A 15916-nucleotide genomic window follows, 5' to 3' on the forward strand; every position below is an offset into this window, starting at 1 on the left:
CCTGGATACTTGGTTGTAATGTGCATGTGTACATCGTTTGGAAAATGGCGGCCGCTACAAAAAAATACTTTGGTAATCGATGACTTACTCACAGACGGGAGAAAGTAGGCCAGATATAAAAATGGCGCGTTTGCTATTGATAACTTAAGGTATTCAAAGAAGAGACAAATTATTGTCAATAACTTTTTAGATATCAATGGCAACAAATCTCGTGTGTGAATCGAGTTATTGGTTACAAATGGGGAAAAGTAAAGTCGTCGACAACAGAGTGGTTTTCCATTTCAAAATTAGTCCAATTAGTAGGGCACTTGTGCTCGGCTATCCAGATTTGAGACTTAAAAAAAGGTAGTTATTATTATTATGATTATTATTATTATTATGATTATTATTATTATTATTATTATTATTATTATTATTATTATCATTATCATTATTATTATTATTATCATTATTATTATTATTATTATTATTATTATTATTATTATTTTTATTATGGAAAACTACTTTAGTTATCGATAAAAAACGCGGCAGTTTTGTTATCTACAACTCACTTTCCCCCGTTTGTGAGTAAATCATCGATCACTGAACTCTACTTTTGCAGCGACGTAAACGATTTTTAAGTCAGTACACATACGCATTAGAAGCAAGTTTCCAGGCTCCCTCAAAACATACAGGCTATCGGCAACTAAACTTTTCGTGTGTTGAAACGCACGTATAGTTGTTGATTCAGTTAAGTTGTCGATTGAACATAGCCGTCGATAACAATTTCCCTCCTCTGTGGAGGCCCTTAGACATTAGTACCATCATCACTGGCCAAGTCCACGTTGAAATGACACTAATATTACTTTGTTCTTATCTCTTTTCACCGCAGCAGCAACCCAAAGATCCAAAGTGTTTGATATACGCAGACTTGGAGGACTTTAGTCGGCCGTTGATACCACCGATTCCCACTTCACCAAAAGATCTGCCTCCAGTGAAAATGCCACCAGCTTATGAAGAGACTCCATATGCTGATATTACAGAGTTTCGTAAAGGCGATCCTACCTTGCCTAAAGAGGGCAACAGTCAAAGTATGGAGATGCAACCCCAAGGTGCCTCCTCTGCAAATGGTAACAGCCAAGGTGATGAGGTGAAGCCCCATGGTGCCTCCCCAGCAAAAGGTAACAGCCAAGGCGATGAGGTGAAGCCCCAAGGTGCCTCCCCTGTAAATGGTAACAGCCAAGGTAATAAGGTGAAGCCCCAAGGTACCTCTCCTGCAATTGGTAACAGCCCAGGCAATGAGGTGGAGTCTCAAGATGCAAACGAAGACGAAAGTGAAATGAGACCCAAGGAAAGTAAACTGTAGGTTGATCCTGTGTTTTCTTTAACTAAGGCTACACAGCCATTTCAACTAACGTCCCTAGATAATATCCTCAAGCTTACGATATGAGATCGATAGCTGGTTTGAATAGTCCAAATCCGTTCGCAGTTCTCAATCGGCCGATAGGAACGTTGACGTTTTAACTCGGCAACACTTACTATTGAATTAGCCATTTAAGTAAATGAGAAACGGTCTCTGATAACATATGAAACGTTTATTAGTTGAAATATTTTTCTAAGCTCCATGGGCGTTATTTTTCCTTGTAATTAATTTGTAACCCATTTGTATGTAGCAGTATTTTTGATAACGTTGTAATATCGAGTGTATCTAACCGACTTATTTTTGTAAAAGCGTGTTACATTTTTGTTTTGTAAGCGTGATATTGAAGATTGTTGAAATTTAAAACTGTTTTTATGCCGCGCCTGTGTTTTGAAGGACTGACTTCTAGATTGTAGTTAAGGTAATGGAAAATGAATGTGTAAATAAGTAAAACATTTTTTTAAGCTGAGTGGAAAATTAGCATACATGTAGCATACAATAGCAGTAGTGAGAATGATTGGTATGTTTCATACCAAGGATAGAGCGCTTCGAAAATTCGTTAAAATTTAGAAAACTAGACAATTAGCATATTTCGCCATACACGTAGAGAGAGTATTGGTACATTTATCAATCAAAGGTAGAGTCCTTCGAAAATTCGTTAAAATGAAAATTTCATTTTATGTTTAACCGTATGCCTCCTATGATAGTTAAAATCAGTTCTTTGAAGAGGGGTAAATCCTAGTTTGGCCTAGTTTTGACGCATCCCAAAACAAAACCAGACTTTTAGAATTAGATATGGAACATCATTGGTCTTCTAATATCTCATAATGTACGTTTTCCTATCTTTTCACTTGTCGGAATTTACCCTGGTATGAGTTTATGGAAAAGAGGGTCTATCAGTGTGAGGCCTCTTTACTCCTAAAGCGTTTCAGGCAACCATATTACTGACTGTCATTTAATCGTGTATTGTGATTGTAAGTAACAAAGCAAAATAGTTTCTTTCTATTTTAATTTTGTCTTTTAACGTCCATGGACATTTTTGTTGAAACTGTACCTAGCTGCATGGTTAGAGTAAGTTGATGATCATGCACCCAATTTCCAGGTGTTGAGGAAATTCTTTATAGGGGAACAACTTCTAGTCTTAGTCATTTCTATCCTTTGAAAGGCAACTTGTCTACTTTCGACGTTTTCGAACCAGTTAAGCTATACCAGTTTATTTAACTTTAGGTTAACAACTGTTGCAGACACTCTTGGTGATTTTGCGTGAAGAAGCAGCCATTGTTTGATTCGAAATGGTAGGGGAGCCGCACATCCAATCTACAGGAGAGTAACACTACTCCAGTTGCTTCATAATAAAAACCAAAAACCAACATTTCCAAATTCCAATTCGACCTGGAACACTCGGACACCTTTGAACGAGCTCCGAGAGCCCTTTGGTACTTCGTGGATAAATAAATTACATTTACATTTTAATACGACGGACGTTAGAGATATCCAGCCGTCTGTAAAGCGCGGATAGTGCTCCTTTGTTGATGTAGAATAAGTGATTTTTGTTGATAATACGAATGAAACAAATAGAAATATTAATCATAATCATAACAGTAATAATAATAGTAATCATCTTTATTATCATCACAATGAGCTAAGGTCTAAATTACCGAAATTGACCGGAATTACTATATAAATTTGCGAATTTTTAGATATTATTTGGTAAGCACGAAAGAGCAACTTGTTACACATACTACTGGATTCGTTTTTGAACCTTAATCCAAGTGTACAAGAATAGCTGATGACAATTCGTTTTCTGCCTTGTCAAAGCGAAACTTACTGATGTTTTTTCTACGTTTATATTGCTATTGGCCATTGGCATTTTTGTTTGATCAGTGATCATTTTTGCCTTTTTTACGATTCATTTCCTGTGGTGGAATGGTGAGTGAGTGATGAGGTGGGAAAAGATGAGGGGGAGGGGGAGGGAAAGTGGAGAAGAATCCAGGGGGGCCTAGTGAGGAGGCCTTGCTGAGATAACCTTGTTCATTCGTTGCGTTGAAGATATGTGGATTTTTGTTAAAACATTGTGTTTTCGGTTTGTTTGCTTTCGATCTATTCGTGAAATACTCGGGGAACATTTTGTGACAAGGACAAACTGAATCTTATTTGTTTTTCTACTGTTAATTTGTTTTGATTAACGATATCAGCGCAACAGTGCGTTTAATAATGATATCTTTATATTTTAGAATGTATTTCACTTGTGTTTACCACTTTATTAATCTTGGCGATGTCCCACAGCTTGAGTTGTTTTCTGTTGCTTAGAAACTCATCTGAAAAAGTTCAGAACATTTGGATAGTGGTCAACCCCTCTTTTTTTGTTGTTGTTGTTTTTCATATTTTTGGGTGATGGAAATGAAGTTTGGGACGACGTACGTGGAATTCTCAAAAATTGTCGTCATTTTCCGTGTGAGAATGTGTTATATTTCAGAAATGAATGATTTTCTTGCTCACGACAGTATGACTTTAAGGATGATGATAATGTCTCTTCAGGACTCATTGTGTGTACTGACAAATGAATTCATCGTTTGCCCGTTTTTTTATTTTCCTAACAGTCATACACTTGCTTGAGTTCTTAACGATGAAAGGAGAAACATTTATCGATTGTTTGACTTGTATATGATGTTCAAAACATCAAGATTGTGTTAGCATAATTACAATTATATAATAGAAAACACCTTGAATGTTTCTGGAGTGCAACAGAGAGACACGATTCTGTAAGAGTAGGGAATTCTTCTGTTTGTGTTCTAGTTGTGTTGCACCAGACGTTCAAAATGTTTTGTAGTAGTACAGTGAGAATTTACTGATGTTCAAGACATCAAGGTTTAATTTGTTGGTATCGGGGTAAAGCAGTAGAAACCATTTTGAATGTTTTTGTAGAAGAATTGAGAAACACAAGCAATTGTTACACCTGTTTGGATGTGCAAGTGTTTCTTGAACTCTACAAGGACAGTGAGAATGTGTTATATCTTATAAAGGAACTAATAGAATAAACCCAAACATTATTCGTTATACTATGTTGATAAGACACTTAACGTCGTTTGACGCATTTCTTTTGTTAATATTATTAGAGTTAGTTTCCTTGGCAGGAAAATGTTAAAGCAGTGATTGAAAATAAGTTTGCTTCCGATGACATCTCGAGTTTAACCTCTACTGACGCAAGCAGTCCATTGCGGCCAAATTCTATACAGCGATAGCACTGAAATTTTTGACTCACTTATGGCACGCAGTGAGATGCAATAACGTAATCACTTTGCACAAGCTGTAAGAGACCGTGGTGATTTTAAGAAGTGAAGTGATTGTTTGTTATGCAACCAGATGAGGTCCCATGGAGAGGAGGAAAAACGTCTCGATCTATCGACTTATCCGTAACAGAGAAAGGAAAGTTGCAGAAAAACCTTCAGATTTCCAAAAGCTATATCCAAATTGGAAATAACTGCTCCGCCACACTAATTGGCTACATGCATGCGCTGGACGAGTGAAAAGATTGAAATCGTTTAAAGCTCTTCATGAAGAGAGTCGTAATGGTTGTGATTCGAGGTGGAACAGTAGGTTGAGTAATTGTAGTGAGATAAGTATTATTCCTGCCTTGCGAAACTAACTTATTTGGTAACAAATATATAAGCGAAGTTTTCTCAATCATATAATCTTTGATGTTAACCTATCATATTTTATTAATCTAATAATCATTTAACCCTGCTTGATATATAGCTGATGTGAGGATAAGCATGAAACAGGGTGAAATGTGTGGCAGTTACCTTTGATAGCGCTTCGTTGAGAAACTGTTGCTGTCAAGGTGAAGTGACCATTCTGACGTTTGCCAGTGATAAAGCCACAGGTCTAACAGCCTCTCTCAGTGCGGTTGACTGTGACATTAAATGAATGTATCGTTAATGGAACCAGCCTTTCTAGAGGGTAAGTACTGACGGCAGACTGATCCCGAAGGCAGAGGTGACGAGCTTGATAGAATAAACAACAAAGGCTAGAATAACTTAAATATATTTGTTTTTTAAAACAAAGTTTTAGTTATTCTAGCTTTTTTTGTTTATTTTATCAAGCTCGTCACCTCTGCCGTAAGGATCAGTCTGCCGTCAGTAATTCGTATTGAAATAATTTGCTGATCTAGGTCTACAAGTTATCCGGCACCACGCATCGGTTTGTCGCTCTGGAATTGCAGATTTTATTGTTTCTGAAGGGTATCTTGAGGGTTACAAGACGAAAACAGTCAAGCAAATCATTCAAAGCTTTAACAGTTACAATAGGAAACGCTAGTTTGGGAAACTACCCTTGCAACCCTTAAATACACAGGACTGGATCGAATTTGACGCTTTTATAAACCTCAACCAGTGCGAAGAAGAATAATTGATAAGGATTTTTTTCGATTACCGTAAGAGAACAACATGAAAATTTGATCCAGCAAATAAAAAATGATTCTGCCCTGTACCCTTTAAGTTCTTTTGTCACACTTTTTTGTTGGCTTTTAATGCTCTTTGGTAATGCTTTTTCGTAGGCTAATTACGTAATTAACATTTTATTAGCGCTTTCGTTAAATTCCTCATCTTCGCGCCATTTTAAAATGCCTGTTTGTTTTCTCAACACATTGTTTTGAATTATGTATTTTCAGCTTTGTAGCATATATAAAAATATATACCATTGGGATTAATTATTGTATGTACCAAATAAAACAGTATTTTTATTAAAGGGAACTTAAAAAAGACAACATAGTACCAACCTTTTTTTTGCAATGACTGTCCAAATTCCCGCGCGCTGATTGGCTCGTAGCTATTGTCTATAAGAGTACAGACAATCAAAATGACGTCAGCTGTAACGCGCGCGCTTTCTTCAATGAAAAAAATAGCTAATTCCGCTCGTACTTTTTCCATGTTATTGTAAAAAACAAATCGACAGCAGTTTTCTATGGTCTATACTCTAATAGACAAAAAAATGACGCCATAAGATGTCCAAAACTTGGCAAGGAAACCACTCGCCTGCGGCTCGTGGTTCCACTTGAGTGTTGAACATTTTTTGACGTCATTTTATGGTCTATAAGAGTAAAGACCATAGAAAACTGCCGTCGATTTGTCAATTAGTGTTTTGTAAAGAGTACTTCGTTTAGCTACAGAGTATGGGAAAGCTATCCGGCGATGTTTTGGAGTTACAGATAATCCTGGAGAGTGCCTACCATTGAGTTTCTCTTTACAACATCACTTAGCCTGTGAACGGGAAAAGGAAAAAGGAAATCGGCGCGCGCGCGACGCGCGAGGAGAGCGAGAAAGAGGGGAAAGGAAGCTGCCTCTCTCGCGCCCTTTTTAGCGCTCGATTGATGTGAAATTGCGCGCTTCAATCCTCGGAACCACCTCGTACAGCATAACACAACAGCACCATATAAAGGCCCTTGCTTTACTTAAGCGCGTGAACACTAGGTCTCCATCTGCACACTGACAGTTACGTTTCATTCTTGTAAGCACCACATCAACACACTGCTCAATACTGTTCATATATAAATGGTCCGCAAACTTTAAGGATTTCATCCACAGATTAAATAAAAGCCAGTATTACCTTGAGCAACATAATAAACAACACCAGGGGAGAGTCGCGCTCAGCTTCTGTCATTAAAGGACACGCTTGAGACTCTGTCGCACCTGTTGAATCTAGGGGTCGAATGGTGTGGAAAATCTTTCAGCATCTTTAGATCAGTCTCTGCTAGGAGGACGTTTAGGCCAGACCAGTGGGGTATGTGCATGCGCAGGAAAGGCAAAGAACGTATAACTCGATCTTCATTCTCGTCTCCAAAGCCGTGATCCTTTTGGCCATAAGACCCGTAGTGCTGGCCAAAAGGATCACAGTTCTAGGCACGAGAATGTTCGGTCTTTGCACTTTTTTGGTTTCTATTGCCCGTTCCGGAGTTCATAAAGGGACTGGGCCCTAGTTTACACATCGTTCCAATTGCGTCATATGAAGATACGAACCCCATCGCCAGAAAGATGACAAAAAAGAAATTAATAAGTTTGCCAACTTTGGTTATGTTTCATTACGTCGTAACCAGGCTGTGTCCTGTCAAAGGTCGCCCAAATTCCATACAAATGTCTCTAATTCTGAGATGGCTTCCCCCAATTCCATACAAAGTCTGTAATATTTCCGATTTTTGAACACCTTCTACATGGTTGCAATCTAACGACAGAACCTCACACTTGGTAAACTGACTAATTTTAATGTGATCGTTCTTGTGATGGACTCCAATTTCTAACAATTTGGAAACTTGTCCAGAGTCTCCATTTGAACTTCGGAACGGGCAATTTTTCAACGTCGATACCAATCCCCTCAGTTGTGACGGCGGAGGGTTTTTCCACTTTAACAACAACAACAATTTATTTGAAAAACGACAGAATGAATGGTTTGTCCCGCAAATCATGAGTTACAAAACTAATCGAGGTGGGACAAGACAAATACAGGAACACTTTAGAAAACTAACGAGAACTTACAAATATATACATGCAAAAACTTTACATAGGAACAGATTTAAAGCATTTGAAACACTTTCTGTATAACTAGGGACTTGATGGTTCTCCTTGCGTTCGGAAATAACTGACAACGAGGGAAATTCAACTCAAATGTGCAACTCGCTTGCGGGAAAGAGCCGTCACTCTCTTGGGGTACGGGATCAAACCACGAACTGGTACGCAGCAATGAGAAAAGCTTGACTTGGCCGGGTGGCCAATAGCGTTATTTCTTGAAGTCGTACAACTTCTTAGACAAGTAATCAAGGGTGTAATCGTCAGGTTGTTGCAGATGTAAACGAAAAAACAGTGCAAACTGACAACGTTATATATGATTCGTACAGCTATTCAACTAAAAGAAATCAAAGAAGTGCATACACAATTTGTTTGATCTTAGCGAAAGTAAACCACAAAGTATATTTTTAACTCCAAAAGCAATTGTTGCTAATTTTAAAAGTAACCTTAATTGAAAATTCCTTAAAACAATAAATTACAATAGCAGCAGAGTCGGCTAAGGTTCTTGGAACACGTCCTAGCAAAGCATGAATAGAATCACGAGGTCAGCGAGCGACTGTTAAATTACGTACCATCACTGTTTACATAAAACACACTGTTTCACTACATAACTAAATTTACCACCTTTAACAAATTGCATTTGGAATTCTACGAAACAGCAAAACCATTCATACTTTAATCTGGATCTTGCTATTCCACTGAAGGGAGCGAACATCGAAAGGCAAATTAATAGCTATTGATGCACGAAGGTTTGACTAAAAATAACTCAGAATGTATTGAATTCTAGCGAAAAGTGTCAAATTGAATAGACACCCGGCAGTTTTACAGTGCGACGCGTCCTACCGTGGCCACCCAATAAACTTTTTTTTGACAAGTTAGCCAATCAGGATACGTGAATTCGATTAACGGTCACGCCTTCTTCCAAAGTCCAACAGGCAAGTGACGCAACAACGAATTATTGAAATCATGATACGCGAATTTGATTAACGGTCACGCCTTCTTCCAAAGTCCAACAGGCAAGTGACGCAACAACGAATTATTGAAATCATGCCGTTTTGTATTTTATGGTTAACTTAACTTGTAAAAAAAAGGTTGTTGGGTGGCCACGTATGGCGCGTTGCACTGAAAAGGAAACTAATTAAAGTAGATAGATTACCCTATAGGTACAGTAGTTATTTCGCGAAAAAGTATTTTAGAAACAATAACAAGGAATATTTGCAGTAACTCAATGTTCCGGAAAGCACTTAAACAATTAAGTTCGTTGTGTTACGAAAACAAGCAATGTTGGCTTTTACATGATTATTGTTTAGCAAATAACACAAAGCATGAAAAGAAAGCAATTAATTGACAGGATCGATTGACGGTTGAATACAGATAAATGTAAATATAGTGAAGCGGCGTATTCCCTTTCAGTAAAGCTAAATGCTACGCTGAGCAACTAAAAGCTAAATCCTCATGCAAAGCTGGATACAAACAACACAAATTCTTGAACCTAAGTCACCACTTTAACCTCCTCATTCACACAAAACACTAGAAACTTGTTATCAGTGCTAAGCTCTCCTAACACTGTACTATTCAAAAGGAGGCTGAAGCGAATAAGACCGTAATGACGTCAGGAGCTCGAGACACAGCCTCTCTCTCTTTCAATATGGGAGATCTAGAAATGCATTCCCCTGATCAAAGGAACATTCGGAGGGAAGTGTGGGTGTGTGTGTATAAAAACCTGCCCTTTCCCCTACCTCCACCCATCTCCACCGTCTGAACATAACTGACCGGCTTATGAGTTCCAAGGCTTTTCAAATCTGAAAGATGATATTCCCACTGACGCAGTTCAAAACAAGGTTGGCCGCCGTATTCCCAGCTTTCTGTTAAAAGAGGTATTGTCAGACCGATCCGCCGTTAGAGCGCGTTAAACGTGAGACGCATGGCACTTAATTAAAGGTACCCAGCTTCGTCCCCATTCATCTCATTGCGCAATCGATTGTCATTCACCTATTACGTTCCGAACTAAAACCCAGTGAGATGAAGCCTTACAACAAGGCTCGAGCGTGGACAGAGGATAAAGCGCCGGTCGGGACAAGAAAACATCGCCGTTGTATATGAATTATGGTTTTTATGGACATCCTCGTTCCCAGAGCCTACGATCTTTTGGTGAGCGGTTGAGTAACAAAAGTGCGGCTCTGGGGACGAGAATGACGTTATGGATAGCCCCCCCCCCCCTCCCCTTTACGGAAAATTTGTTTGAATAATGAATAAAAGGAAAAGCAAAACAAGGAAAATTTAGTGAGTTTATAATAATCAAATCACATATCACAAAGATGCTACCCGTAATGATTCGATTCAGCGTCCTCGTTCCAATAAGCGCCCGCTCTCTATTAAGTGACCCCTTCGAATGTGTTTTTGTTAATAAGCGCCCCTATTCTAATAAGTGTTCCTGTTGCGTAAGCACCCTCATTCCAACGGACGCCTTATTGCCTAAGCACACTCACTCCAATATACGCCCCCTACTGCGTAAGCGCCCTCATTCCGATAAGCGCCCTATTGCCTAAGCACCCTCATTCCAATATACGCCCCCTATTGCGTAAGCACCCTCATTCCGATAAGCGCCCTATTGCCTAAGCACCCTCATTCCAATATACCCCCCTATTGCGTAAGCGCCCTCATTCCAACAAGCGCCCCTATTGCGTAAGCACCCTCATTCCAACAAGCGCCCCTAGCTGTTCTGTTTCAGTGATGGCACACATTCACTGCTCGAAGGAAAAGCAGCCTTGTCAAAAGGATTGGAACTGCTCAAGGTAGTACTTCAAGTGACAATGATCACGCGACAATGATACTTTTACGTGCCGATCGGACTCCGATTCGACGTAGAAGATGCTGCACCCGAAAGCATTGTTATTGATGCAAGCGACACTGAAGCTATGGACGTTGAACATTTGTTACTTTTACAGTTTATGTTTACAGCAACTGAAACGAACGATAAAACCCGAACGTCGGCTTTTATCATTCGTTTTTTGCTGTTATATGCTTGAGCAATACATTTGTTTTAATAAGTTGTTGTTCCTCTTTAAATAAATACTCAAAGCTTTGTGTCGCACATTTGCTGCTTCTCAGAAAAAAAAATAATAAGCGCCCTGTCTCTAATCACACTTATAAGCTTCTTGTTTCGAATAAGCGCCCTCGCTTGAGGTACCATAAAGTAAATAAGCGCCCCGGGCGCTAAATCGAATCATTACGGTAATTACTTGGACGGTCAATAATAGAGGTAGTGTGTTATTGTTTGTCTCATGATGTAGTCACTTGAGATGTAGATCACTTGGAACGTTCATTATCGAAGAATGCTGTAGATCTTGGAAGTGGGAAAGATCAACGGCGAGCGCCAAAAGGATTTAGGTATAGGAGATAAACGTAAATAATATGAGGTAGGAACGAGTAACAGAGCTTATATCAAAGTACACCCCCTCAGTCTCCAGAACGTTTAAGACTATTTCTTGCAATTTTCACCTGAAATGTGCTTTGATTAGCTCTTATAGGCTAGGAGTTCCCATTTTCACCCTTCTTTTCTAGCCCCGACCTAATGAAGGCTAGTTTTGTTTTACCGAAATGTTGGGTAATGCTATTAAAATACCTGCGTTGTTCGACCAGCCTTGTATATGTCAAGTTGTTTTATTAAGAGTATCCCAATTCCCCTCCACCCCTCTCCGGCCCACTTCCATGGCAGTGAGCAGAGCCATAGTTACTGCGGAAATGGCCACAAACTTTGATGGCAGTGAGTGGTTGTTTTCAGAACAGAACCTATACCCGCCAAGTTTTGGCTTTTATTAATATTTTTTGCTCTAGCTTCTTAAAAAACAGTGTCTAGAAATTCTTTCATAAAAAACTAACTTTTTTTAAACAAGTATTTAGAATGAACCAACTTGTACCTCATCAATTCACCAGTGGTTACCATCAACATAATAGCAGCTTTTACATTGGGTTGTCATCGCAACCCCGAGGATTTTTCTAACGAAATTGAAGGACATCGTTAGCGCATTCCTGTGGTCATTTTTTATCGTGAGCTTTCGTGTGTTTTCGTTGACCTTCTATATTCCCAAGGGAGAAAAGTCGGTTTAATTTCGGGCTTACTTGTAAATTCGTCAGATTTCTCTTTCTGGGTGATTTTGGGTAGACGCATTATGGAAACTTTCCCCCGGGGGGGGGGGGGTACTCCTCGGAATTCTTGGTGGGGGTGTGCCGCCCGGGTCTTCAAATCCCGACCCTATTTCAGACCTAAACATACCATTTTCCACACCCGTTTTCAGACCTGACCTTTAAAATTCATACCCGTTTTCAGACCTGATAATTATGCATCAGTGCCGAACGGAAGTTGACGCAAGGAGTAAAAGTAAGCTGGAGTGACATAGTTTATCTATTTCTTTTTCTCGCTATCAGTTAGTCGTTCCAGTTACGTACTGAGAAGAAAAATATGTTTGTAAGCTTTCGTAAATGTTCCCGGCCCCGAAACCCGACCCGATTTCAGACCGTAATTTTCAAAATCTATACCCGTTTTCAGACCAAAACGGCTCAAAAACCATACCCTTTGGGGCGGCACATACCTATATACCTTATATAGGGGAGTCCCCCCCCCGGGAACTTTCCCTGATGCAGGATAATTTAAGGTGGCTGGCACCGGTTTCCATCACTTTCCGGCACTCATGATTTGATTGATTAATAGTACAAGTACCGCTCGTTATCAGTTGAATCAACAATAATGGTATCAAACAAATACCTGAGCTTGCAAATGATTTGAACCCAGGAGACATGTCATAAGTACGTAAATTATGATCATTGTGATCGTAAATTGTGATCTTCAAATATGATACACTCACCGGGATGATCATATTTTACGTACTCAGTGAAATACCTAAGCATTGGCAAACAAGTGATAGTCTTTATCTAGACATAATAGGTTACCAGGTAACTGTATTACCTGATAAAAAATACCCCTATTTTTCCCTTTTAGTGGTAATAACTCAAAAACGAGCCGGGTTGGCGATCGCCATTTTTATTATGGAACTGTAGTTGGCATGTTTAAATCTCTCAGTAACGCCTCGTGGATCTACAGCCTTGATCTTTGACAATGTTATGTCGGAATTCATGATCAATAACGGGAGAAACGCATGAAAAACTGACGACAATTTGTTAAATTGAAAGCACACGTATGTTGATTTTTTGGGGGTTCTCAGGAGCCTGGGTACAAACGAGCACAAGCTGTCATATCAAACCCTCAAAAAATCGTATTGCTAAATTATTTATAAACCACAATGGTAAAGTACACGAATTGTTCGTAAGTCTTGCTTTCTCCGCAAACCAAGGATTGTTCATGAGTCATGCAACCACGCAAGCCTCAGTCATGCTCCTGCGCTGCGAGAAGACTAGGCACCAGAGCGAGGCAGCAAGGCGCGAGGACAAAAAATATGGAGATCGTTTTCTTGTTGTATTGTGCGCACCTTTCCTCTGTAATCTATGAAGGTCATCCAATTTAAGGCATGACAAGTCGCATTAGCATCTCTTTGGGCAAATTTCAATTATTTATGATTCACGTTTTCACACGGATGAAACAGTGATTGCAAATGATTGTTCTGAACAATCAGCGAGGTGTTAGCAGGTATGTAATGTGTTTGGATTCAGATCCTGTTTTTAGTTTTAATGAATAGCCCTAAAATACATTTAAGGTCAAAGGAATGTGAAAACTGGGGCGTTTTGTAGTGAGCGAGTCGAAACTTTTTGGGTAGCTGAAGGTTGAGCGCTGTGTTTTCGAGACTGCCTCAAGATCCGCTGGATTAACCAGAAAAAAATGATGGTTCCTTTGTGTAGCTTGGCTAATCGGTGGTTTTTTGTTTTGGCTATTTCACTGTACGGAGTTACGCTTGTCGGTAGGTGTCTTTGTGCAGCTTTCGTACGATTATGATTACTCTGGACGCGCGAAGCTAGAGCACTGCAGCGCAGTCAATTTCTAATGCAATGCATTGTGTAGCTCAGCTCGTTCCTGTACATCCGCTAAGTAAACAGTTGTTTGTAGTAAGCTTGAAGGCAGTTTGTTTGCCGAACTGATCCCAAGATGTATGCAATATAAAACATGGAAATTAATTTGTTTACAAATTACTCAAATTCACTGCATGGACATGCACTTAACTTATCGTTTACTGTAATATTTTCGCTTCGTTTCTTTTTGCAGAGGGCGTGAACATCACTTTGGTGCCAAGCAACCCGACCAAAGTCTTAATCAACACGGATATCGTTCTGAATTGGAACTTTTCGCTCGGTTCCGCGTTATTCAGAGAAGTTAGCTTTACAAGGATCAGGCAGTTAGGTGACCAAACAATCGGATTAATTATTAGAGGGTCGAGCGCGTCCGATAAAATTATAATTCTAGACAATTGGGCTAAGGTCGATGGTCGATTTGAAATCCGTAATCCCGCCACATTGATTATAAGAAATGTTACAGCAGACGATACATCGTTATACCAGGTGGAGGTTCAATCATTGGAGGGTGTCCAGTTCAGAAAGGATATAACTGAAATTTACCTTGATGTTCTTGGTAAGCTGAGTATATTTATTTATTGTATTAGCTTTTAGTGTTCAGTGTTCTGCCGTGAAGGAATGTTCATGTACGTTGCAGTTAATTGGTACTTAATTGTTTTGGGCTTAAAAGACACCGGTAATTTATTGTCAATTTCATTGCGACAGCACTCCGATAAAATCACAATGAAAATTAATAGACGTGAAGATCACAGCAAACGCTCTCGATTAGTTCTGGCCAAATTTTAACCATTATGAAATCTTTTATTCCCCCAAGAAAAGAATCCTCTAGAACCTTTTTGATTAGAAGACGGCAATTGTTGTTGGCAATCGTTGAGAATTTTTTACAAAATACTCGTGGGAATTTAGTAACCGCGTTCCCACGGTTCATTTATTATTTTTTTATACATGTAATTTAAATACATCAAGGGTCAGTTATTAAAAGACAGTTTAGACGGTGTTTAACAAAACCATTTTCAATTTTTGCCAACAGTCATCCAAACATTGTCTGCTATTTACAGTAACAAGAAGGCTTGCATCCCATACTAGAAAACTATTCATCTCGGTCCCTAAAATAAACCACTTATCAACAGATAATTTTGGAGACCCACTGAGGCCTAAGTTAGACTCTGTTTAAATAACTGGCCCTAAATGTTTCAAATGCAAGAACCAAATTGCTAAATGAACTTAAGGCCCTGTTGAGTGTTCAAACAGTTGAGACTTAAGTAACTAAATGTAAGCCTCAGTGAGCCATCATCTCATACATTTGTTTATAAAGTGATGCACCCATATGCCACAGGTTTCCCAAATAGAAGTATTTCATTTTAAAAAATGATGTTTCCTGTGTTCACATATATTTTTGTGTCCTTTCAAGGGCATGTTTTTGTAATCTAATTAGTACCTGTTCTTCAGTTTGATATGTTTGGATGCTCAGATAGCTGAAAATTTAACTTCCAGAACTTTAGTTTTAAGGAATAGGCTCTAACTATTTCTCGAACTTCAGCTTCTTTAAAGCTGTTGCTGCCCTTATGAAAATGCTGTCTGACCTTCTTTTGCATTTTTCTCTGACATTTTGCCAAAGAAAACTTAAGTTTTTCTTCATGACTAAATCTAAATTTCTCATTCTGAGGTGATTATGACCATCGAAAAAAGAATTATCCACCATAATGAACCATTAAGCGCCCAATGATACCACCGTGGCTTGCATAATCCTGGGTCCAGAGCTGTGTAGCTTTCTTCAACCCCAATGTCAACATACTGTAGACCCTATACAAACATGGCTGCCATTTTAATATTCTTTTGCCTGCATTCAAGTTAGCTGCCTCACTAGCTTTGTTCCAGATAAAATATTCTTTTAATTAGATTTTTGAACTCAAGAATGAGGTTTAAGTAAGGTTAATTT

At 39.0% G+C, this 15916-nt stretch overlaps 2 protein-coding genes across 7 annotated transcripts in view; both read left to right on the forward strand.

The window, feature by feature from the left end:
- Positions 1-3925, forward strand: part of LOC146457896 (uncharacterized) — a 22413-nt gene extending 18488 nt beyond the window's left edge. For 4 of the 6 annotated variants that reach the window (XM_085091429.1, XM_085091427.1, XM_085091432.1 and 1 more), the window contains one exon: positions 872-3925. In XM_085091429.1, the coding sequence (XP_084947555.1) occupies positions 872-1345 (474 nt within the window). In that variant the 3' untranslated portion in view covers positions 1346-3925. The remainder of the gene's footprint in view (positions 1-871) is intronic. The other 2 variants (XR_014858350.1, XM_085091430.1) reach the window with 2 other exon arrangements.
- Positions 3926-14399: 10474 nt separating this feature from the next.
- The window catches only part of LOC146457897 (hemicentin-1-like), a 75627-nt gene continuing 74110 nt past the window's right edge, over positions 14400-15916 (forward strand). The window contains exon 1 of the mRNA XM_085091404.1: positions 14400-14533. The gene's annotated coding sequence lies outside the window, so the exon portion shown is untranslated. The remainder of the gene's footprint in view (positions 14534-15916) is intronic.

Source organism: Pavona decussata, unplaced genomic scaffold, assembly GCF_977016875.1.
Source record: "Pavona decussata unplaced genomic scaffold, jaPavDecu1.1 SCAFFOLD_236, whole genome shotgun sequence".
Classification (NCBI taxonomy): domain Eukaryota; kingdom Metazoa; phylum Cnidaria; class Anthozoa; order Scleractinia; family Agariciidae; genus Pavona; species Pavona decussata.